The sequence below is a fragment of the Cataglyphis hispanica genome, chromosome 18 (genome assembly GCF_021464435.1).
Source record: "Cataglyphis hispanica isolate Lineage 1 chromosome 18, ULB_Chis1_1.0, whole genome shotgun sequence".
Lineage (NCBI taxonomy): Eukaryota > Metazoa > Arthropoda > Insecta > Hymenoptera > Formicidae > Cataglyphis > Cataglyphis hispanica.
The window spans coordinates 5,015,875-5,041,415 of record NC_065971.1 but is presented as its reverse complement, the minus strand read 5'-3'; the positions used below and the strand labels follow the sequence as shown (position 1 = coordinate 5,041,415).

General features: G+C 34.7%; 1 protein-coding gene across 1 annotated transcript in view; it reads left to right on the top strand.

The window, feature by feature from the left end:
• Positions 1-24,830, top strand: part of LOC126856244 (uncharacterized) — a 36,174-nt gene extending 11,344 nt beyond the window's left edge. Inside the window, exons 3-13 of the mRNA XM_050604586.1 lie at positions 5,072-5,375; positions 5,775-5,873; positions 9,767-9,952; positions 10,900-11,028; positions 11,176-11,383; positions 11,792-12,019; positions 12,252-12,576; positions 12,665-12,912; positions 13,147-13,323; positions 13,414-13,593; positions 13,875-24,830. Of these exons, the coding sequence (XP_050460543.1) occupies positions 5,072-5,375; positions 5,775-5,873; positions 9,767-9,952; positions 10,900-11,028; positions 11,176-11,383; positions 11,792-12,019; positions 12,252-12,576; positions 12,665-12,912; positions 13,147-13,323; positions 13,414-13,593; positions 13,875-14,169 (2,379 nt within the window). The 3' untranslated portion in view covers positions 14,170-24,830. The remainder of the gene's footprint in view (positions 1-5,071; positions 5,376-5,774; positions 5,874-9,766; positions 9,953-10,899; positions 11,029-11,175; positions 11,384-11,791; positions 12,020-12,251; positions 12,577-12,664; positions 12,913-13,146; positions 13,324-13,413; positions 13,594-13,874) is intronic.
• The last annotated feature ends 711 nt before the right edge of the window (positions 24,831-25,541 follow it).

The window sequence follows — 25,541 nt, the reverse complement described above, 5'->3', positions numbered from 1 at the left end:
AAAGTTTTTCTTCGAAATACATATATACTTACGTCAACGTAATGAACAAGTTACTAATTTAAGTTAAATTATTTTAACTTTTGCTATTTTCTTAACATTTTATAGTACTAGAAAAATAAGAAAGAATAGCTCGACCTTGATGTATATATATATATATATATATATATATATATATATATATATATATATATTGATATAAAAAATATTTTGACATAAAAAAAATATATATATATATATTTTTTTTTATTATTATATTTTATATAATAATTACATATACAATACAATACAATACAATACAAAATACAAATACAATAAAACATAATAAAATAAAAATATATATATATATATATATAAACATGTTCCTATGTTTTTCTTACTCTCGACAGTTACGTCGCATGTAATGATCGTATCATGTATGCGTTTTCCCTATGCGTTACCATGCGCCGCATTATCATAATTATGCAAGAAGACCGCGCGTGGAGTAACGGGTCGAGATGGACAATCGAATTACACCGGTCGGTGTTGGCTTAAATATTCTCACATCGATCTACTTTGTGGGAAAACGAGCGCTCCTTTGGACGGTAATTATACGCCGGCGTATTCCACGACGACAGTAATTGCGCTCGTTCGCGCGCGAACGGATAATAAAAAGAAAGACTTGAATTGCAAAGATCCGCGACAGATTCACTGTTTCTGAACGCAAACAAACAACGGGGAGAGAAGCTCGAATCACTCGTTTATTAATTAAGAAGCATGCAAAATTATTATCGTAAAACGATGTGTTCGGGATTATTTATATAGATTACGTAGCTTTCTCGAGTAAATTTTTTCGATTTTTCGCAAGAATTTGCGTATATTCAACTTCGTCGTTCTTCGAAGAAATGCGAACAAAAATGCGCGTCTCGTCAAGGAAACTATGCGCGCAAATCTCTATTATCAATTATCATGTTAATCGATTCATAAATTTCTATTCTTTTAGCGCGAGAAATAGTTTGATCTTTCGATTCGGCGCATCTTTCGAGAGATTTATCCGGAACGCACGACGAGATATATTAAAAGAATTCTCTTAATTTTTTTCCAGTTTTACATGTCTCAATTGTTACTTTATTGTCACTTTATTGAGGGATATCATCCGCAATTTTATTAAGAATTTGTTCCATTTCAGAAATCACGTGTCGCGAATTTTATTATCAAGAAGTTATTTTATTTAAGGCCATCGATACTATAGAAGTTATTTTATTTAAGGCCATCGATACAAATAGAGATTTCTTTGAAATAAAATTTATTTCTTTAAAAGTATGTTCTCATATATAACTTTAATCTCATATTTTTATGGAAAAAATGCGAAGAACGCGAAATGTGTCTGTACTGTGTCTGGATCGGATTTTCTCCTTGTCGCAAAACAGCGAATTCTCTCGAGCATTTCTTGGCACTTGGAATAAAATAACGAGCCCGTCAAATTTTATCGCCGCGCTCTCGCACGGCCGCGTAATATATCGATCACTTTACTTTTGCTGGCTTGTCGCCGCTAATAATAGCGTTTGGCCCACTGCGCGCCGTGGCGCCGGTCGAAATAGCGCGCCATCGTGCAAGAAAACGTGCGCCCACAATCGAATACCATAATCTGAAAAAGAAACCAATTGCCGGAAGCGGCTCCTTTTCTTTCCTTTTGTCTCTCTCTGGAACTGGATTAATTTTATTTTATTTTATTTTTTTTTTTTTTAATTTTATAATAAAGACGATGTACATAAAATGAAATTATGATTACAGGTGCTCTTGTGCCGTTTTTCTTTTTAATACTTTTATAAAAATTTTTACATAGCTTCTTTTTTTTCGCAAATAAGTCACATATGAATTTGAAACTTTGAGTATCCCATGTGTATGTGTGTGTACTATAATAATAAATATTAATAAATACTAATAAATTAGTAAAAAAAAGCCAGATTCAGAATTAAAATTCAAAAGATCTTTGCTCAAACCATTTGCCATTTGAAACTTACTATTAATCGAAAACAGATCTTGCAATATAACATATAATGTTATATCTCTTATATTTTTGTACATTTGTAAGAATTACATTTAAAAAGAATACATACACATTATATACTCTCATTTTTCGATACCTTTAATATATCTTTATATGAAAATGTTCTTTAAATTTATATTTAAGAAAACACATGCTCTTTTTATGTTTTAATTTTAATGGAAAATATTTTTTCAAATGAAATGTTACTTCAAGATTGAATCGTTGAACAGAAAAAAAATGCATTTTTCTCAGTCACTCGCGTCGATAAAACAAAAACAATGCAGTTCAGGTCAAGCTTGCGATACGCTTATAAATGCAACAATGAGAATGTGGGAAATTTACATTAGACGCGAGAAAAGAAAGCTACGGTTTAAGTGATTCATCGAGACAAAATTAATAGAGGAATTAAACACTCGTGCGACATTGGATCAGCTGATATGGGTCGATTAATATAATGTGATTATAATGCGCGATTAATCGTGACGATTATCTCATCAAGCGCACACAGTAGCAAATATGCAACTCATTGACGCATATCTATCACTTTGCATCATTTGAAGGACATTCTTATGAAAGAACATTTTTATTCTTACTTATAATCAATTAACAATTTATCAATATATTAACGAATATGTACACACATATATATATATATTTTTCTTATTCTTATTTTTCATTAATTTTTTTATAGATTTTATTAATGTCTTTTTATCTTTCAACGATTTTAAATTTAAAGTTACATTTCGAGAACTATGAAATTTATACCAATATTATATATATCTTTTTCTCGATATATATATATATTTATCTAAAGTATCACTGGTATCACTGATTTTTATTTAATTATCGAATCTGTATTTATCTTTCTCTCTCTCTCTCTCTCTCTCTCTCTCTCTTCCTTATTACATTTAAAATACTGCGCAATCGATCAATTATATTGTCCCTTGCACTTTCTTCGATAAGTAAAGATATCAATTTAAACTATTAACACGTAATATCCCGTGACAAAGATTCGCAAAGAAACTGTAACGGATGGCAAACATATTAGATTCTCTCGAAGATCTCCATTACGCGAATACGATTCGCATCGCTAGCTCGCGAACCGCGGGGTGCATTATATCTCTTCGCAAGTGCAATGCCGGTATTGTGCAACGGCGTTTACCCGACACCTGTTGCCTCGGCCGTGCTCTAGAGAAAACGAGATACTTGCCGAGTGAGAGAGAACAAAGAGATAGAACAAAGAGGGAGAGAGAGAGGGGCAGAAAATCGTAACGACGCGTATAAATTACGATCATCCGTGTGTTCATCCCTTTTACGAGCGCGGTGTTCCCGACTCTTCAAAGTCCCTCTTGATGGATTTACCGTCACGGTACCCGCGAATTATCTCCCTCCTTGTTGTTCTTTTCAGCGATATTGCTACTCTTCGAGAGTAGATATTTTCCGCTGTTTTGTTTGTGGCACACTATAATTTATAATGCGAACAAATCGCGGAATCTAAAAAGCCTATGATTGTAGCAAACTTATTGAACTAACAATGAGTTATATGTACAAATACACTAAATGTTAATTGAAACATATAAACAATAAGTAAGATATATAAAATATATTTTGCAGTACCTGATATTAATTGATTTTTGATAATTAATAGAAAAAAACATTTTATCAATCTGAACGTGTGTCCTATGAAAAGAGAAAGCCGACTCTATCGAGCCAATCATGTCGCAAAAAGAAAACCATTAACAAAAGTGACATTTCAAACTTCTAAAATAATTGATCGCAATTAATTTAATTTTTATAAAAAAAACTATGCGATGATTGCGCAAAAATTGGGCGAAAATGTTGGAGATTATAATGATTCTGTTCGTCAATGATGAAAAGATAATTGTCGGCAAAAAGATGGGTTGATTGATCTCTTAATCGATCCGCTATTTCTGAAACGTTGACCTCTCTAGTTAGCGTTCGCGAGCTATTTATGACAATTGTATTATTTTTTCTCATTAGTCACTATGTAACTGTCTTCACGCTCGACTTTGACACGCGTTATGCGCCCGCTCTTTATAGTCGCTCTCTTGACTCGCCTTATACCTTTATTACAGATTTACAACCGGATACATTTTTACCAGTAATGCGGTGGAAAAGAATTCGCGACTCGATGACCCTGTGGAATTGGCCCCAAAGGATTCTGTTGCACATATGGCAAATTAAGTCGGTCAAAGATTACGGAAATGCGAAATAATATCTGAAACAAATAATCATAATAATTACTAGCATAATTTTCAAGTAATTTTAAACAAAATATTTTATTCCACATTGTTTACATAAAATGCGTGCTTGTTGTATACTTAATATATTTTACATATATTTCCTCGAGAATAATATAAATATAAAAATAAAGTAATTTAAAAAAAAACTTGGATGGTTAGAATTTTAATTCGATAAATATTACTCTTACTTTAATTTAATGCTATAATAGAAATTATAAAAAAAAAATATATTTTTTATATTTTCTCTGTCAAAATGGCTTTTACAATATTTTTATATACAAACTAATTAATTTTGTTTCTACGAAAAGTTATAATGATAGAATGAAAATTTGTGCCGAGTAGGAAGAGCTATATTAATTCCTCATCCAATCACTAAACATTTCAGTAATATTTTAATTATTAATTTACAATAATTTATTTATTTGTTTATTTAGATTAGCCTCTAAAACTGTATATTTTGACTCTGCATCTTGAATATAGTATAATTGTACTGACTCCGACAAATTTGACAACGTCAAATCTCTCTCAAAGAAACATCCAAAACTTGGACTGAGCACGCGATAACACATGGGAATTTAGCGACGAAAAAATCACCGGGGACCAAGAGGGAGTCAGATCGCTGTTAAAGTATTTTACTGCGTCATAGTAGGGCTTTTTATTTGAGATCTTGTTGTCTCACCGCGAGAAGATTAAATCCGAAACGTAATGCTCGTTAAAAGATAAACCAGTGTCCTTTTTCATTCGAGCACATGCGAAATCTCACCGTGTGATTCTGTTGCAGAATATGGGCATAAAAGATGAATTCCATCAAAGGAATATTTTGGTCTGCATCGAGGAACTTTGCCAACCGTCGCCGCCACCCCCGGTGGCGACGGAGACAACGGGCACTCCGGCTCTCAGCACAACGATGCCCACGTCCGGTGGCGCTGTGGAATCAAGCTGCTCGCTCGGAGTCAACTATCCGGGCAACAACGTGGTCAATAACGCGCACAATCTCAGGCCGCACAGTTTCAGCGTCTTGGAGAAGTGCGGTAAATGCCACAAATATCTCAGAGGCCTTTTACATCAAGGTTTTCTCTGCCAAGGTACGTCAGTTTTTCTTCTTTATCGAACCGTAATCCGTCAAGTATTATACTTGAATTGACTGAGTTTTATAATCGACGCGAAGGAGCTTTATTGAGAGTTATTTCATTGATTTCATTAATCTTTTAGTTGCATTTTTATTTTCAATTAATTCCTTGAAATGAAACCGCGTTATTCTTCTTTCATTTCATTTGATATCTGTAAAATAATTATGATATTTAACGGTTTTATAAGAAACTGTGCATTTTATCATTGAAAATACTTGGCAATTGATAATTTCATGTTTATATTCTTGTATGACAGTTATTAATTCTGAAACTAGAACCAGTAAGGCAGAAAAAAAGAATTTGTTTGAATGCGTTTCGCGCTGTTAATCTTGCGAATTTTTTTGCATTGCGCAGATTGCGGACTGGTCGCTCACAGGACGTGTTCAGCGACGGGTTTGCCTTCCAATTGCATATCGGCCGACACGGACAATCGTATCAGCAGGTTTACTTCAGGTAAGCCACGTCGTTTGAATCGCCAGCTTGGCGCGCTGCCATTGGCATCGCCATTGCAAATTTTATAGGCGGCACAGCCGTAGATAGGCAACACACTCATTAATTCTCCGTCGCATCTCCTATTTGATAGAAAGAGATTTTACGGAAAGAGATGCTGAAAAATTTAGTTGTCCTCCAAAATGGGAGATTGCGTCAGAAACGCGCTCGATGGCATCGTAACCGGCCACCGGCTGGTCCGGCGATCGTATGACCAGTTAACAAGGCAAGGACGCCCGTTCTGGCGCCTGGCTACACGCTCTACGATAACCTGGATCACTTCACGGAGACTTGCATTTCACGGCTGACGACTTTCTTCCATTGAAATCCCTCCGCGTCTCGGTCGCGTGGGAGTCGTCTCACTTGCTGGCATTTAATGATTCTTAACCGAGCGTGCGAGTTTCAACACGGTTTTGCCTCGCTCTAAGTACGACGCATTCCCTCGTATCACGAGGAAAAGTAATACTCACGCTACGAAGAAAAGATGGTCTACAAAATCTCAGCATTGGATTGAATTTATTTCAATACGATATATTTTTGTAATTGTCTTTCGATAAAAGTAGCGAGAGGAAAGATTTTGTGTCAATTTTCAATTAAATATCGCTGAAAGTATTTTATGGCGATGCGACAAAAAGTCAAGTTTATTGAAATCATTCAGTGGAATAATGAAATAATTTAAAAAAAAAATCGAGAAATTTTTTTTTCTTCAATCTATAATCATATTTTTTTTCTAAATTTTTATAATAAAACTTTATAATATCTTGCGATTTAAATTCAAAAAGATTTAATCTATTGAACATCTTTTTAACATATCGATAATTAATTTTTTTTTTCTCTCTTGTGCTGATAATTGTCGACTCTTTAGATTGTCGGTATTTTTTCAAGTCGCGCCAGTCACCAGCTGGAGTTGCCTTGTGATGTGTGCCTTTGACAGCGTGATAGTTAAACGGTGCGAATATCTCTCAGACAACGATAATCGGCAGAGACAACGCAGGCGAGGCTCAACGCTCGCATCGTCAACGCGCGTCTCCAATGATGCATTTAATTAACGCTGCATACGCCGCAACACGAATGACGGAATCGAATATTTGTGCATATAGCAAAACCGCGAACACGGCGCCAATCTTCAGGGCCGTGTCATCCCGCCGCCTCGCTGTCCCCCCGATCCTTCATTCGTTCATTCATTTATTCCAGGCCCCGTCGTCAATTGCATTGGTACGTATCGCGCGACGGTGCATCGATCGCTAGAAATTATCGTCCAATTGATGAATATTTATTCAATACGATGCCAATTCGTGACTAATGATCATAATAACAATTTTGAGATTTAATTCGATTAATGGGATAGATAATTCTGTGAGTAATGAGTAGAGTTATTGGTGCGATGGAGAGTTTCGGAACATCCTGTTCACAAGGAGTTTAATTACGCTTTGATTTAGTTATCCATTTTATCCGGAAATTTCACCGAGGCAGGCCATTTTAACGACCTCAGAAATGTGGCCATCTCCCCCATTGGGATCGCGAACAATCTAATCTCGCGTTTTACGAAAGAGAAGGTTCATTGGTATATCGCGACTAACAATCGTCAGTACAGTTTTTATACCGTGCAGTTTCACACGTACGCGATTGTTGCATCGGCTTGGGTTGATTTATAGTAATTGGTAGCGTTTAATCGCTTATACGCGAGCCATCAGCGTCTCTCGTGCGAGCTCTACACACGTGGAGGTGTAACGACGACAATTACGCTCCTCTCCAGCGGGAGCAAAAATTCGAGTCACGTGCGACCGCACGCTGGCGACTTCGACATTGACAGTCTCGCAGCTTGCATCTATCCGTTTGAAAAGTCGATTGAAAATGACGCAGCAATCAATTTAAATCTTTAATTGTATTTGCTAAGACTTGACATCTTACTCTCGAAACTTTCGATGCATAAGGTGGCATGAATTTGCAATGTTACGTTTGGTTGTCGTATTATTAATTATAATTCAATGACGCAAATGTAGCGATAAATTGCGATTTTTAAGATATAAGTGATTTTGTAATTTTTATAATGTAATTATTTGGATTCTCTTGTGTGATTTGTTGACGGGAGTTTTCAAATTGCCACACTTTCGCAGAATTCAAACGCGAAATCGACGCCATAAAACTATGCTTCGAAAACTGCAAATCACCTTCCAAAATTTGAATATTCGTATGAGTATCTCCATGAATTTACACGCGCATTGATTTATTCGAGTCCGAACGAAGCGGATTCGTGACGAATATCGAATGGCCCGGCTGTCCTCCTCCGCCCGGTGCGTGCATCCGCGCATAAAATTCGCATGCGTGTGCCGACCTCCGTTCACGCCCGTAGATCGTGTTTTAATTCTGACTTTTTGTCCCCTCCCTCTGACTCTCTCGGTCACTTGTCCTTCCTAAGAGAATAAGAAGAAGATACGGTCATGAAGAAACAAGACGTCGCCGTTGCGGTCGTAAAAATAAATTTCATTCCTCTTCCTCCTCCACCATCTGCTCTTCCCCTCCCCCCCCCTTTCCCCCCTCCTACGCAATGTTCTCTGCTCTACTCCGATCCGATCCGCTCGCCGCACTCTCGTCCTCTCTCTTGTCATAATGCATGCGTCTTTGATTGTACAAGTGGCGTGTGTGCGCGGTATTCGCGAAAGAAGGAAAGAGAGAAAACGAAAAAGTGATCGGCGGCCTGGAAATATGATCGCGTATATATCCTGGCGTGAAAAATAAAGTCAAAGGTTCGTCAGCCGTACGAAATGAAAAAGAAAAAAACAAACGGAAAAATTGAAGAAAGAAACAGAGGCCGTAGGCGAAAAGTTCCACCGGTGCGAAAATCTTGGAGAATTCCTCGGGCGGCTGCGGCGTTATGCAATTCCGCCGTCGTCGCTTTGTCCTCGCCGAATTTTTCGAATAGGACATCTCGGAAATGAAGGGAGAAGCGGGAAGGCTATATTTTAGCGTCGTCCCGCGAATTGATATTATCCCGTGATTGATTGCGCATGATATACTTTGACGTTAACCTGGCAAGGATTAAGGCTGAACGATTTAAGTCTTAATTAAGTAGTCTTAGGCAAGTATTGGAGCATCTTACAATATAGTTATGTAATTATGAAATAAATTGGTTTTACAATTTGATACAATTGATTATTTTTTACAAAGAAGACTAGAAAAGTCAAATATGACACACATCATGCGTGCTTTGAACCGATAATATGATTTAATTTAATGGAATATATATTTATTACATTTTGTCTTGGATTTTATTTGTAGTCTAGTGTTTTAACATATTCTATATTGTTATACATTAAAATTATCTGTTTTTTTTTTTTTAAGGATAAAATCATAATATGATCACATTATATGCGACTATATTGATCTTACCAGATAAGATCCTTGATTTTGTATTCCGTGTAATTAGCCCATTTCTTTACATTCTCTATCTTTTTCTCTAATCAAACATATTCGATAAAGGATTATTGAAAAACATGCGATTATAAAATGTATTTGTTCTCTAATTACTTGCCTGGCCGAAATTTACATTCGACAATAACATTTTATAATGCTTTTACAAAAAAAAAAAAAAAATGATATATTTAATGTTGTGTCTATATACATATTTTTGGTTTTTTTTTTTTTTTTCTTAGTTTTAAGTATTGATTTTGTAATTTCTATAATTTCGCGTTTGGGAAGAAGTGTGCAGGACTATGCGAATAGAATGCGTCTCATGATTAAAAAATCTGCCTACCATAATTCTACGAATTCATACGAGGAATTTCGGGTTGGGTCTACGATGTTGGTTTGTCGCACGAAACAGTATTAAACGCGGTATTATTTATCGCACTTTACAGTGTTCGGTCTCGCGCTGTGCTCGCAATTCGACACCGTCAGCCATGCGGCGCCGATCCTGGTGGAGCGGTGCACCCACGCCCTCGAGCAGCAGGCGTTCGCCGACACAACGCTGGACCTCTACAAAGTTTACCACAGCAGCCCGCCTAATGAGCAGACCCTCGAGCTGCGACAAAAGCTGAACGAAGGTAAGACGCCAGCGAGCAAACGGGCGGCGCGGCGGGCCGGATCGAGCTATAAATAGCCGGCGGCAGTCATTCCACAATGTTCGGCCTGCGTGTTGCAAAAATTTCGAGGCGCGCAGAACCAGATGCACTCATACGGAGGCCTTGCCGATATCGACAAAAAAAAGATAGAAAAACTGCGAGTGCGCGTTTATTTTGCACGACGGATCGAGATGCGACAAGCGAGAGCGGATAGAATTCAGGATCCCTTTCGGACTTTTAAGAGACAAAGATCCGGTCACGTGTTAATGCAGAAAATATCTCACTCGTGCGTATCGTCGAAACTTATTTTAACTTCTCCGTGCAGAGCGCACGGTATACGAATCAGTTGTTTTCAAAGTGGCGTTAAGTAAGTTTCCCACATTTCCTCAGAAAGATATATTACTGCTATTTATATCTGCAGCGTGTATTCGTATACATTGATCTTAGACTTAGATTTGATTTAGCGCTTGGTGCACTTATCACGTTTTGTACGCGCAATTATTTGCTTAACGTTAGGAAAGCGCTTTATACAAATTCAGAATTTATCGATTTTGTCTCTCTCTCTCTCTCTCTCTCTCTCTTTTTCTCTCTCTCTCCCCGAGAGTGCGCGATGCTTATTTAAATATATTTAAAATAAATACTTTTTTTCTACACATTCTCCTAGACAATCGAGTTCTTTAAACATGTAAAATCTAGTTGCGCGAGAAATTGATAAAAAAATTTGTAAAGCAAAAGATATGCAAAGATATGTCTTGAGGAAATGAACGAAACTTTTATAATCAGAAGTATAATATATTTCGCTCAAAATTGTCGCGCACGTTATAATTAATTGTTGACACGTAATATTGTTATGATTAGAAATATGTATCAATAATCTCGAGCGACGATAAAAATGCATGTGACATAATATATATATATAATATTTTTAGACGTCTACAATGCGGATTTAAATCCGTACACCCCGCAGTGTATTGCGAGTGTCTTGAAGAAGTTCCTGCGGGAATTGCCAGATCCGGTGATCCCTGTTCAATGGTACGACAGATTCCTAGAGGCGTCAAGTGAGTATATACTATTACTATATATATATATATATATATATATATATATATATGTACATGTTCTGTAATTAAATATTTTTTTCAACTATCACAATATAATTCTAATAACGTTGATCGCGAATGTTTGAATTGGTTTTCGTTGTTTAGGTATGAGAAGTGACGAGCAATGTGCGACGCGCCTCAATCAATTAGTAGCCGAGCTACCGGAACATCATCGTAGCACATTGTGCCATTTGATGGCGCACTTTTGTCGCATCTGTCAGTTGCAGCACGGAAGGGGCTACACGGAACCGCCAACCATCCTCGTGCAAGTGCTCTGCCACATATTTCTCAGGCCTCCCTGGGAGCGAATCATGTGAGTGTCACGTGAATTTCTCCGATTGTAGTGGAAGGGCTGAGAATAAAGCATGATGATTCTTTTTTTACTGGCGATGATTAAAAAAAAAATCAAGGATGCTGGCGTTAATTTTTTTCGCCTTGTTAAGATTAATTAAGTTAAAAGAATGTTCAACTTTCTAACTAGCATCGTGTGTTGTTTAAATTCTGTTGCAAAAAAAACGTCATGTATAGATTGTATAACTGGTTACTTTTAATATATAAAACTATTATACATATAATGATTATAATATACTATTTTATTACGAAAAAAATTGACTGGTTTGGCGCGACCGTGTTGCTATTAATAAATAAGATTGCTCAATAGACCATCTAATATCTAATTACAAAGAATTTAACATATTGCATTGCACATATTTTATTATAGACAAGTTGTCCATAACACGGAGGCACATATACGCATAATGGAATTACTGTTGTTGCACGGCGATTGGAACGAGAAGCTGCCGGAGTTTGCCAGTCCCCCTCAATTACCCCCACGTAAAGTTTCGAGACCGCAGTTTCCAATTTTGGACCAGCCCTCGATTCTAGAAGGCGATGCCTTAGACAGGACGGCACCTGGCGTAGATACTGGCAAGGACCAACAACCACACAGGTGATTCTCAAGTCTGATTTTGATTTCGGTCCAAATCTTAATCTAGGTTGCAAATTTTTATTTATAGTTCCAATTCTACACTGAATTTTAATCCGAACTCTTCTGTCAATTTGCTTTATGCTATTTTTTAATTTTAGTTCTATTCTTTTTACAAATTGTTTTTTAAGCTTTATATAACTACATGGTATAGTTAAATGACGAATAATTATAATTAAGACTGCAAAAATTTTAGACCGCGCACGCTTCAAGAGGCCGAATGGTATTGGGGTGACATCACGAGGGACGATGTAAATGAGATGATGATTGATTCACCGGACGGCACCTTTCTGGTACGCAATGCGTCTTCCAAATGCGGCGAGTACACTCTGACACTACGTAAAGGCGGGACCAACAAACTTATCAAAATCAGCCATCGAAATGGGAAATATGGATTCTCGGATCCTTACAACTTTCATTCGGTCATCGAGTTAGTCGACTATTACAGGAACTGCTCGCTCGCACAATACAACTCCGTGCTGGATATTAAGCTACTCTATCCTGTATCGCGATTTCAGCAGGTAACTTTTACGAACTTTTCGATCGACTTGTGATAGCTGTATTATAATTATATTTGAATTTAATTTTATGTTGTTTCTCGGAAAACAGGAAGATGAAATCGCGAATACGACCGATATGGCGAAGGTACTGCAAAAGTTTCTTGAATTGGAGAAAGAAGTAAACGACGGTATCCGGCAGTACCACCATTGTTGGGACTTATACACCAGAACAGCCAATGAAGTTGGGCTAAAGATTCAGGCGTTGGAAGCCTTTGAGGAAGCCATCAAGATGTTTGAAGAACAGATAAAGTTACAAGAAAGGTTCCAGAAGGAAGCACAGCCCCACGAGATTTCTACGTGAGTATTTTATTATTTCATCATTTTACAAAGCATATATATATATATATATATATATATATATATATATATATATATTATCCTAAGGAATTACACATTGCATTATATTGACCAAAATAACATACAACATGTTATACAATGTATAAAAAATATGATATTCATGAGATTCCGACTCCACGCATAAGTAACAATAGAATCCGCATTATTAATTAACATTGCCCTAAATGATTGCAGTTTAATGGATAATTCGGAATTGTTGAAACGAAGACTAAAGGCCTTAAAAGACAGCAGAGATCAATTGCAGGAGAGCACGAACCAACAAGTTGCCTACAACAGAACTCTCGAAAGAGAAACATGCAGATTGAAGTCAGAGACTGGACAACTCGCGCGGCAAAGGGATCGCTATGCTCTGTATGTATCCTGTTTTGAGGATTTCAAATATTTCTTTTCTTCATTTATTGGAAAACTATTTGACTTGTTCGCATTTTGTTTCAAATGCAGATGGTTAAAAAAAAATGGGATGAAACAGAACAAGATGGACTTTGCGGTCCATTCTGACGAGAAAACTTGGCTCTACCTACAGGGTTCTCGTCCCGATGCTGATCACATTTTGAAAGGTCGACCCGATGGTACTTTCCTTGTTCGTCGATCAAGAACGGGCCAGTATGCGCTTTCCATAGTGTAAGTCTCTATTCTAATGTAAATGACGATTATGTTTTGAATTTAAGTAAAGTAGAATAAACATTTATAAATGCCGCGATTATAACACACGGATAACAATAGAACAGTTTAAAACAAAGATAATTTATTACCAATTTATCAGATATTTTGCCATCTCGCGCGATAAATAAAACAATGAAATTCTTTTTATGATTTGGAATCCAGTATAAAGATTACATTTTGTTACCAAGTTGACTTCGTACTTTTATACGATGACTTACTCGAGAATCACAATGTTACAGGTGCAACGGCACGGTGCAACACTGCATAATATACGGCACTGAGCGCGGCTATGGTTTCGCTGAGCCTTATAACATTCACGAAAGCCTGAAACATCTGGTGCTGCACTATGCCCAGAACTCCTTAGAGGAGCACAACGAGTGCCTAACCACCACCTTGGCCTATCCCGCGTTTGCGCCACCCGCGGCGCTCGCGCAACTACAATCCCAGCAGAAGCAATTGCAGATTTACACCCAGAACCAAACACCGTTTGCCCGACTATCCCATGAAAATCAGCTTCTCATGCCGCATACGTAATATTTGCATACTAATTAGCATCGCGATGAGGATCCGATCGAATTTGAATATGTTCACGCAGATATGAATTCTGCCACTACAAGCATCAATCGCCGACACGATCGGCGAATCCGATCGGATCACGCAAGCCTTCCTTGATGACTTTGAACGTGTGCGTTTAAACCGCTGCGAAACAGAACGTTCCTTCGTTCGGGAACATTTTTCAAAACCGCGTACAATAATTATGCACATAGTCAGAGAAAATAATATCTCGCGCGAATCGATATCATAAAAGTGCGCAATCGAAAGCGTGCAACCGAATGCTTGATTATCACCGAACGATAGATAGGTAAGTCACGAGGTCTATGAAAACACCTTCGACGAAACGTATTTAATAGCCGCAACAGTAATAATCGTAAGAACCACTAGCGATAGAATTAGGTATACACGCGTTATCGTGATGCGGTAACAATCGCTTTGACTAATGCAGAGTTTTCCAAATGGCATGTCACGACATCCTTGAAATAATACATTTTTTTATCCGAAAAGACGTAAAAATAAGAGATAAACAAAACAAGTCTTCTTCCATATCGAAGATGTTTTATAACGAATTCAAAAACTTGGAAGCTAATTTCGAAAAATTGTATTGTTTCTTTATATCAGCAGCGGTTTTTTAAATATGATTCAATATTCAAATATTTTTTAATCAGGATTTAGAAATGATACGAGAATGTTAAAAGTAGTTGACTGCTTGAGTTTTATAAAAATAAACAAATGTAAAAGAGAGAGAGAGAGAGAGAGAAAGGTTAGGGATTTGACTTCATTTCTGGAATATTTGACAAATAACAATTAGATATTTTGTATATCCATTTTTTTCTTATCTCAACATACAGAATCATAAACCAAAAAAGTTTGGGAACCTCTGAGACTTAACAGGACCAACAACACCAACGACAGATGTCACCAACGCTCCCTCAGGCTTTACATAACGCGGAGAGCCCTGTCGAATATTTACGCGGAGATTATAGCGAAATGATGGCGCGATATTACCGTCACCAATTTTATTCTTCGGTATAATATGTTTTTAATCTTGACATTCGTCATCGCACAAAATTGATCCGCTCGGAAGCATCGGCATTACAAAGACGCATCGTCGTTTGGACGATCGAGATAGCGCGATTTGCTTCATTCGCGTAGATTTTTCAGATAATTCAAGGTATTCATATCTGTATGACCGTCTAACCCTTAATAGCCTGAATCATTTTTAGAAGCTAATTAGCTTATCCAGCGGCAATATAGTTTTAAATTTAGTTTTAAATTAATAATTCATTATCACTCGATTTTATATAGGAGTGATTGTATCAATTCTATATGATCTAAATCACTATACGAATATCATAATTAAAGCACTATACGAATTATTTATTAAAATCTAACTTTACTATTATAGCTTCTCTATATAATAAGTCGAAGCTATTATAGTATTCATTTTTAGCTATTATATTTATATCTTTTTTTACCTATTATATTGTAAATAGCGTTTAATACGCTAATACATTTTTGATTTACAATGATAAATTGCATAATTTTTTGTGCAATAAATTAATTTAGTTCACGTGTTACTATCCAATGTTGTTAAATGCAATATACTCTCTTTTTATAAAAGTTATATATGCAATGCGTTACTTCAGCGCTGTATAAATCAAGGTTTACATATTTTCAATTTTTATAATCATGTTAGGTTTCTAAGGGTTAAACGTGATCAACAAAATTAAATTGTCGTTTTCTCGTTACTCGCAATTTTTAAGCGCTTCATACGCAGACATTCGTGATTTCAATAAAGAGCACGTGCTATAATTCGCATTGACGGCGGTGATGTCTTTTTATGCAATTTGCTGAATTGCAATAGTGATATTAGAGTATAATCGAGTGAAATTCATGAATATTTAAGGCGTCTTTGTACCGTTTTTTGATAATAATCGGAAAGCTGATCGCGGAGATAACTGGGTAGAGATCTATTTTTTAAATGGAAAATTTAAAAAATTATTCTTTAGAATCCATTGCCCAATATTGTACATAATATATTAATTTTTCTAAAAATTACATTTAGATTGTTATTATTTGCTGCAATGTACAATGTCTGGTTGTAATGTCTGTTTCAAATTTTTTTAAACCATTAAAAAAATGGATCCACTCTATTTTTGCGACCAAATCTTTGTATTTAAAATGCGCGATGATGAACCGAATATCTCGTCGTCTTTCCCCGATCGCATTCCGCAGCGGATCCCGACAATGTTTCGTCAGTAAAAACTTTTTTTTATACATTAGATTTCAGATGCTGCGGCACAAGCAGATTAATGAAGAAGAATATATAAATATTATCTGTGATTTCAGATTATCTGTTAGCGGGGAAAAGAGTTATCACGTTTGTTGTTTCTGATCACTTTTGTCCCTAGTTTCGTATCGTCGTTGTCCTTGTTTCCTTCTTTTTCTACACTCTTTCTCTTTCCTCGAATGTGAGCTTTTTATTTGCCAAAAATTCAATGTATGCCCGTGCGATTAACGCATCGAATCGATCTTTCTCGCTGTTCTCGTAGATTTGTTTCGATCCTAAACGATGTGGAAAGATAATGGCGATGAGAGGAAAAATCAGGATGCAACAAGAGTTAAGAATAAAAATAAAAAGTAAGATTATTAATGTATGAGAAATTTATTTGATGAAACACAATTGAATGATACTAATCTTTTTTGTTTATTTCTATCCATATTCTTTATCATTCTATTGTGTGCATCAATGGAATATTTATTTTTATTGTCGTTAATTTCTTACATTTCTTATATTTATTTTTACTCTTTTGCAATTATTTTTCTATTGCGTCGTGATCCGAATTATCATGAAATAAAATAAATGTACAAAGGCGTACCTGAGACATCTCACTTTTACAGAGCGGTCGGTAAATGTCGAGAATATATCGGGAACGCTTCCATACGTTCAGTAAGATCTATAGTTCCTTGAATTCCTCTCACGCTACTATAATCAATAGAAAGCTAACGTAAATACAAGTCGACACAGATTTGATCTGAATAGATGAATTGCATTGAAAGTATCGAAGGCAATCGAAATGAATGGAAATAAAATTAATTTTCCATTCAGTTTGATTCATATTTTTATTACTTGTCATTGCTATTCTTAAATGTATCAGATAAAAAGCGATGCAAATTGAATTTAGGAAATTTTATCAATATATTACATCATTACATATAAGCTATAGTTTCATTAGGTGTTTGAAGTGAAATGCGGTTGTCCAGTTGTCATCACACATCAAAAATTGGATATCTAACTTAAACTCCAGATACATTATTAAAAAAAAAAATGCGAAAATCCGAAATATTTGTCTCAAAACGTGATTTGCACTACATATAATAATAATAAATTATATAATTTATTATTAATATATTATATATTAATATAATATATTATTATATATATGTATATATATTAACACTTAATAATAATAATAAGAATTATATATATATACATATATATAATCTGTGTTTGCATATTTCGTATATTTGTTTCTTCTATAATTATTATATTTTGCGCATTATACGAATGAGCGAGAAAGATCGACAAGATGTCTTTTTCCAATTTAAAGAAAACGTAGAACGGCGAAAGCTATGCGAAATGAATAAATGAAAAAAGATGAGATCGCAATCGGAAATTGCATAGGAGAAAGCGGTGAACAAAAGGCTCGTTGCTCATTTCGAGTGCTTCGGATTACGTAGGCTTAGGAGTAGTGTTTAAGACTTTTTATACAAACGAAATGTAGGAGGAAAGGAGAGGCAAGCAGCTTAGCTTGTACTACGTGATTGTCTAATTCGTTGTCCGTTGTCGTCCATTCGTTTTCTTTGATTTTCTTTAATATTTTTGCGTTTCCTCGTCATGCCGTTTTCCTCTTGGAAGCCTTGTTCGCTTTTTTTATTTTATATCGTTTCGTATTTTTGCCCTTTCTGAAGAGTAGGATAGCGACGACGTTAATTTCTTGTGTGTTAAAAAAATGGAGTCAGCTTGTATGATTTTTTAGAGTTTGCATCCTGTGATTATCAAATTAATTTTGATAAATCTTTATAAAAACTTACGCAAAAATCATTTTGATTTTGGATATATATTGTAGAGAATTCATTCCTAAATAACATGCGTTTGGAATTAGACGGCATTCTTTTATAATTCACCTAATATGTTATCGATACATTTTTGGCTTTCAAATCAAAATTTATTAAATTATTTATTGTCTTCTATTTCTTCGATTATTTTCTATATATATATTTCATTATTCTATATATCAATCATGCGTGTTACTCAAGGAAGTTATTGTTATCGAAAAGTGTACCCTTTACAACATATATCAAGATCAAAATAATATCAAAATAATATGCTATAGTTTTTATAAAGAATTATCTTAATTTTTGAGGTAAAGGCAAATGGATATCTCTCTTGATGATGAAGCTTTATGTATAATGGACAGTAAGACAGTAGTGAGAGAAGTGAGAAACTTGTCGAGTTCTTTTGTAGAGCGAATTGAGGCAATTTTTTTATAGTCTTTCTAACGAAAATAATTACTCTTCTAGTGCGAAAATGCAGAGAAAACGATTTGACGACGATAGACGACTCATTCGTATAGCATTAAGAGCAAGTTATATAAAAAAATATTATGACCGACGAGTACGACTCGCGATAAAATCTTTGATGATGCGATTCAATGCAACATCCGCGCTATTATGTTATAATAAAAACTAATTATAATTAAAAATAATATAATTAATATTAAATAATAAACAATCAGATGTAATATATAAATGTTTTATGTATTATATTAGTGTATAGTTTCACGAAATTCTTAGTATGAAAAATGAGCATAATGAAAAAGATAATTGCTCCATTTGTATAAATCTTATAGAAAAAAATTTTAATGCAACCTTATATATTTACATATATAAGGTTTATATATAAATATTATATAATCTCAAATATGCATTTTTCAGTTTAAAATTTTTATGGAAATGAATATTTTAAACTCCATAAAATGTTAAGATTTTCATTAAATTAACAAAATAATTTTCTATTTTTCTATTTATTGTTTTTAAAGTTTTAAACTGAACAGCTTTATTAATTCTTTTTTTAATTTATTAAATTTTTCTTTAATTTATAATAATATTTTGGGAGCGTACATTATTCTTATTGTACATGAAACAAGAAAAACTTGAATTAAATAAATAAAAAAAAAATGTATCATCATTTGTCTCGAAATCTATCATGAGTCGCACTCGTTGTTTTCTCCCAGTGAGAAAAGATCATATTTATAGATGCGTGGTGCAACATGTAAATTCACACATACACACACACACACACACACACACACACACAAAGTAGATATGTATGTATAAACAAAGCTATACATATATATAGATGCGATAAATATTTCGTCGAGAAATATATATGGTGCAGATATGAGACAAAGAGAAAAGAGAGGAAAACGAAAAAAAAATATATATATATACGAGTATATAGCTATATATATTTTTACTTATTTTCAAAACAAATCTTTAATTGATTATTTATAATATATACGTACGCGTATATATAGACATATTATATATATATATATATATATATATATATATATATATATATATATATATTAATCCTACATTTGCGCGAGCCTCGTCGATTGCGAGTTTCTTCGAGGAGGTTCGCGCAAACGTTTCAAGCAGCCACATACAAGGATCCTGATCCTACGGGATTCGAAGAGTCGATCGATTGAGTCGAGTCGCTAGATTAAAGCGCAAGATCAAAAGATCCATTTGATCGATGAATAACATCGAATTGTACTTTCGAAGATAGATCGGGTGATAGTTGCGATACGGAATATAGCCGTCTCGGAAATGTAAACGTAAATTGGTTCTGAATATTTTTGATAGACGCGTCGATTATGCGCCTAATAACTTTATTCTAAATTGCGAAAACGCGATCGAGCTTCGTATATCTTTTTTAAATTTACGTGCACCTTGTTGCGCGTGCTTCGCCTTATATATAATAATATTTGCGGTAGTAGAATGCGTGATATATTTCATCGTTTTTTTTCATCAAGTTTTTACCGCACGCGCGTTCTTTCTCTGATACATGTAGGAAAATTCTATCAAAATTTATTTCGTCTTTTCTAGGATATTACTACGGAGTAATACGATGTGCTATTTTTCATTGATATCAAAAACTTTTTTCACGTACAAGTTCGCCTAGCAAAGTAATCTCATGCGATATTTTTTCATTCAACTTTTGCAATATTTCTTTACCACCAATGATTTTTTTGCGCGTGCGCGAAGGAATCCTGCTATCAATTATTTTTTATTTAAGTCACAACGAACTTTTTAACATATTTGTTTATTAGCGTTAATAATTTACTAATAACGCTTCGTAAATTAATCGAAATATGCTTTAGAAGATCACATAGTGTCGACCGAAAGTCTGATATCGCATAATATAATAAAAGCATAAAAATAAAAGACATGGTATTTGAAAAATTTTACAAATGAAAAAATCGTTTCTATCATGATATTCACACGATTTATTATCCAAATATATGATAAAAATTTTATTTCTAATGCTTGTGAACTGTGTAATGAAATTTTTGTAAGAATAAAAATTTTTTAACATCTAATTTCTCGATATTCTATCATTGAATCATGAATGAAACAGAATTTTGATCGACGCTACATGCCACCGTAAAAATTCTTTGGATTAAAAAAATGGAGCAAGAATGCTTGCAGGCGATCCTGAAAGCGATCTCAAATATTTCGGAAATGAAGGTGACGCCGAAGCGTCTTGAGAGAATCTTGTCATCTCATCTCTACTGTCAAAAATCATGGCATGCCTATTCATGACCATGAAAAAGCGATTGATGGATCATAATCACACCAGCGCTAATAATAGCTGAGATTGAAATCGATAAAATTTCAATAAACTCTATGTATATTTTCACTCTGCGGATCCATTTCCCATAATGTTATCTCCAAAAAAAAAAAAAAAAGAAATTTAATTAATTCACAAAAATATTTCTAATATTTAATTTTTTACATAAATATAAAAAATAATGCATTGCTTTTCCTATCCTAAAAATCAGGATCACTAGAGTTTGAATTCTTTGAGATTGTAGGAATTTTAATAAATTTCGATTCACAAAAACAGAGACTAACAGATGGGACATGCATTTCGACAGAGTCAACATTGTGACTTGACTCTAATGTGTGTATGTATGTATGTATGTTTTTTTTTTTCTTTTTTTTTTTTTTCTCGAAGATTTAGAAAAAAATGCAGCGTGTCGTTTTATGATATCCAATCCGATTGCTCTTTTGTGTACAAAAAATGAAAGAAAGAAGAGATACTTTTTAGTGACGCGAATGTTTTCGGCAGGACCGGTCTATGAAATGTTAAATATTAAAGTAGAACGATTGAGCTGTGTACTCATGCGTTGGGCATGATGCAATAATAGTTAAGAAAAAATGAGGATCGTTCGATGGGCGAAAAATTTTGAATACATGAAGAAAGTTTTAAAGACAAATTACATTTTGGAGAATTGCAGAGTCCTTTGATAAATGAAGCATTGGAACACTATTTCTTGACTATACTTAACTATTATTGCATATACAGAATGTATTGTCAGAATTATATTGTCAGATTCGTCGAGTCAACATGTACGGCATCGAATCGATAAAATCGATTGCTTATGATTGTGTCGATTTAAAGAAACTAATCAGCGTTATGCGTCGATGTAAGAGAATTAACAACCATGATAACATTGAACCGATGATATTATTAATATACAAAGCACCTGGCCTTTTGTCCTGGTTGAATCGTAAAGACGCAATCACGATGAGTGCGAGAGAAAATCGTGATTTAATGACGGGAAAGGGCTGGCCCTAAACAGATGTGTAGAATCACGTGGAAAATTGTTTCGTCGACCAACGCACTTTCATTGCGTTACATTGTGATCTTCGAGAATTGATCGGTAGCGATAGAACAGGAGAATAATGAAAAAGAAAAGAGAGAGGAAGAGTGAATGAAAATAAACTTTGCCTTAGCTTTTGTACAAGCAAATAAGAGTATGAGAGAGATTGAAAAGCAGGAAGGAAGGAGCCGGATGGACGTGAAACTTTGCTATAGGCTGATGTAAAATCGATTTTGACGATAAAATGGTGTGATAAGAATTGATAAATTTAATAAGCTATCGTAGTAATTGTGAATGTGTGGAAATGGGAGGACAGCCTTGCAGCAAGGAAGAAAGAGAGAGAGAGAGAGAAAGAACAACGATGATAATCAAATTATATATGAATTGTATGTATTAGCGTGTAACAACACAATTACGAATGACAAAATTCTTTCGCGTTGACTTAACGTCAAGAAAGGTTTTTTATTTTTTTTTTTTCAAAGAGAGAATAAAAATATAATAATATATAAAAATGAAAATTAAGAAAAAGTATGTGCACTTATTTTTAAACGTATAGAAATTATAACAAATATGCGAAGCCACCGTTAATCGATGTAATCATATATTTAACGATGTACTCGCAAAATGAACTCTAATTTGACAATTCCATATAATTAATTGATTATATAAAATAATATCGTTGTTGATATATATTTGCGCATCTCTTAATAATCATTCATCGAATGATCCATCGCATGCGAGTCCGATCGTATGTTCGATTAGAAATGGATGTTTGCTGCAAGGTGATAATTATCGATCATTAATTAATGATGCGGATGAGAAAGGGGATCCGTACCGTGTGCGAAAGTCAGAAGGGAGCACGAAGACGTGGGTGTAAGCAAAAAAAGAAAACGTTATTGACATAATATTACATTATTAACGAATATATGCTATCCCACTGTGATAAAAAAAAACTTTTGTTTTTGCATGTAAAAATATATACTACTATTGTTGCCATAAGCGTGCGAGAGAGATAGAGAGAGAGAGAGAGAGAGAGAGAGAGAGAGAGAGAGAGTCGTGTTATGATGGTGCGTGTATACAGATATGCCAGTATACGCATGTGTACGATCACGAATATATCAGGGTAGTCTGTGTATCGGTATTCGCGCACACATACATACACACGCACACATACATATATACATACATACAAATATATAAACACGAATATACGCGAATATAGGTATGTATATTGTGTGATCGATCGTGCGACATTTCGCGAGCGTAGAGACGTATGCGGATTTTTATTATTGCGTACATCGTATCTTCTCATGTGCTGACGAAGGACAAATTATAATTGTGATTATCGTTAATAGAATATCGGAATATATAGGATATCGTTCGCCGATAATGTGCAGCCGAGACTTTGGCTCATCCTCCATTCTCACCGAACTCGGCACACTCGGACAATCCTTTTATATCCTTTATTAGACATCACACACACACACACACACATACATACATACACATCGATTCGCGAAGAATTGCGGTTTCAGCTTCGTTAGCAATAATTCGATTGTCGTGATGCTGTATTAGTATCTTTCGAGAATTACCTATAATTTCCGCGAGCTCTTTCGCGGGGTACGATCAATCAGGATTAATCGAAGAGACCAAGCTGACGATTTGTTTTCTCGTAATAGGAAACGTCCATTCTTGCGATTACCTCGAATGTCAATTCTCACATTTTGTCCAGAATCTCGTAGTCAGACCATTCGTCCAACCTCGCACCAAGATTTAACGATTAAGAGAGACAAATAATTCGCGTGTATAGTGCTTATTTCGCGAAGCAAAGTGATCTTTCTCAACGAAAGTGGTACGAGCAATACGAGCGTTATCTTTGGCTCTTCGATTGTCACCGCGAGATCGATTTTTATCGAAAATCATGGGTCATCATATCGTACCATGCAGAAATTTTCGAAAGAACGAAAGTTATAGAAAACTTGCATGATTCAATTATACACACTCCCTCTTTACTTATTTAACAGCTTTATCAAACTGAAAGAAATTAATAGGATAGGATTCTAATCACATGTAGTAGATGATTGTGATTATTGAGATAACTAAATTATATATTTTCAGTATTTTCAGTATTTATAAAATGAAATATACATATATATATAGAATTATATTGTTATAAATAATATAAATATTAGAGAATTATTCTGTGATTTGGAGAAAATAAAATTTCTAAAGAGTGTAAATATGAATTAAGACAGAATGAAAGCAATTATAATTTCCAAAACTATCTATTAAATTAGTCAAAAATAATTCTTTCAATTTATCTATTTTTTATCTAAAATTACAATATATACCATGATTATATGTGATTAGAATTTCTAAAGTTCTGTAAAATGAGTAAAGAAGGAGTGTAATCTTGAGCAGAGAACTGTATTTGCGCTCGATCAAAAGTTCGAATCGAACGTTTTGATCGAAACGGAGGACGAGTGAAAATGATAACTGGTGAGATTCTCGATTACCCTTTGGATGCGTAAAACTGATGGTATAATGGATGTTTACTCGCTTTTTTGCGTAACGGTCATCCTCATATTGTACCGTTTATTTGCTAGAACTACCATGTAAAATCATTTATATTTGCATATGATTAATATGTTTTACTTATATATAAACTCGTGATATATATCGCTTCACTATCCCTTTGGAAGCCATACATATCATCCTTCTCCTTTTGCTCCAAACGTATGACGATAACAATATGTCTACAACTCATTAAGTTTATATATAACTATAAATACTTAGTACTTAGTAAAACTATATAATATATATATATATATATATATATATATATAGATATTTTTTTTTCATTATGCATTTCCGGATGTGGCAACCATGTGGGGACCATTCATGAGATTTCCCAAGATGATCTTCGGACCCGTGAACGTGAGTTTCTCTCGAGGAACAAATATGATTCATGGCTCGAAAGCGAGCACAAGCACGTACCGAGTGGCCGTGATTATCAATAAATATGAATTCTTTAGTTGATCAATTTATGGGACGATACATACTTGAGACGAGCGCTACAACACTCTTGGCGATCTGTTCGCCAAGACGATGGTATCAGAAATAGCTGAGCATAGAGCTGCTTTGAAAGTGAGATTAATCGTGCAAGACCTATGCTTACCTATGCGTCTGATTGTGAGTCATAAGGATCTCGCAATTATAATATCATAATTGAATTACATTCCTTTTCAATCGCGCACATATACGCAGAAAGTCTTATTCATCTTTCGTTCCGGCTTCGAAGCCGGTTCCGGGATGTTCTGCTCCTTTTCGCATCGAAAACTTTATTATAAATAAGTAGTTGAAATATTTTTTTTTAATAATAAATTAAAA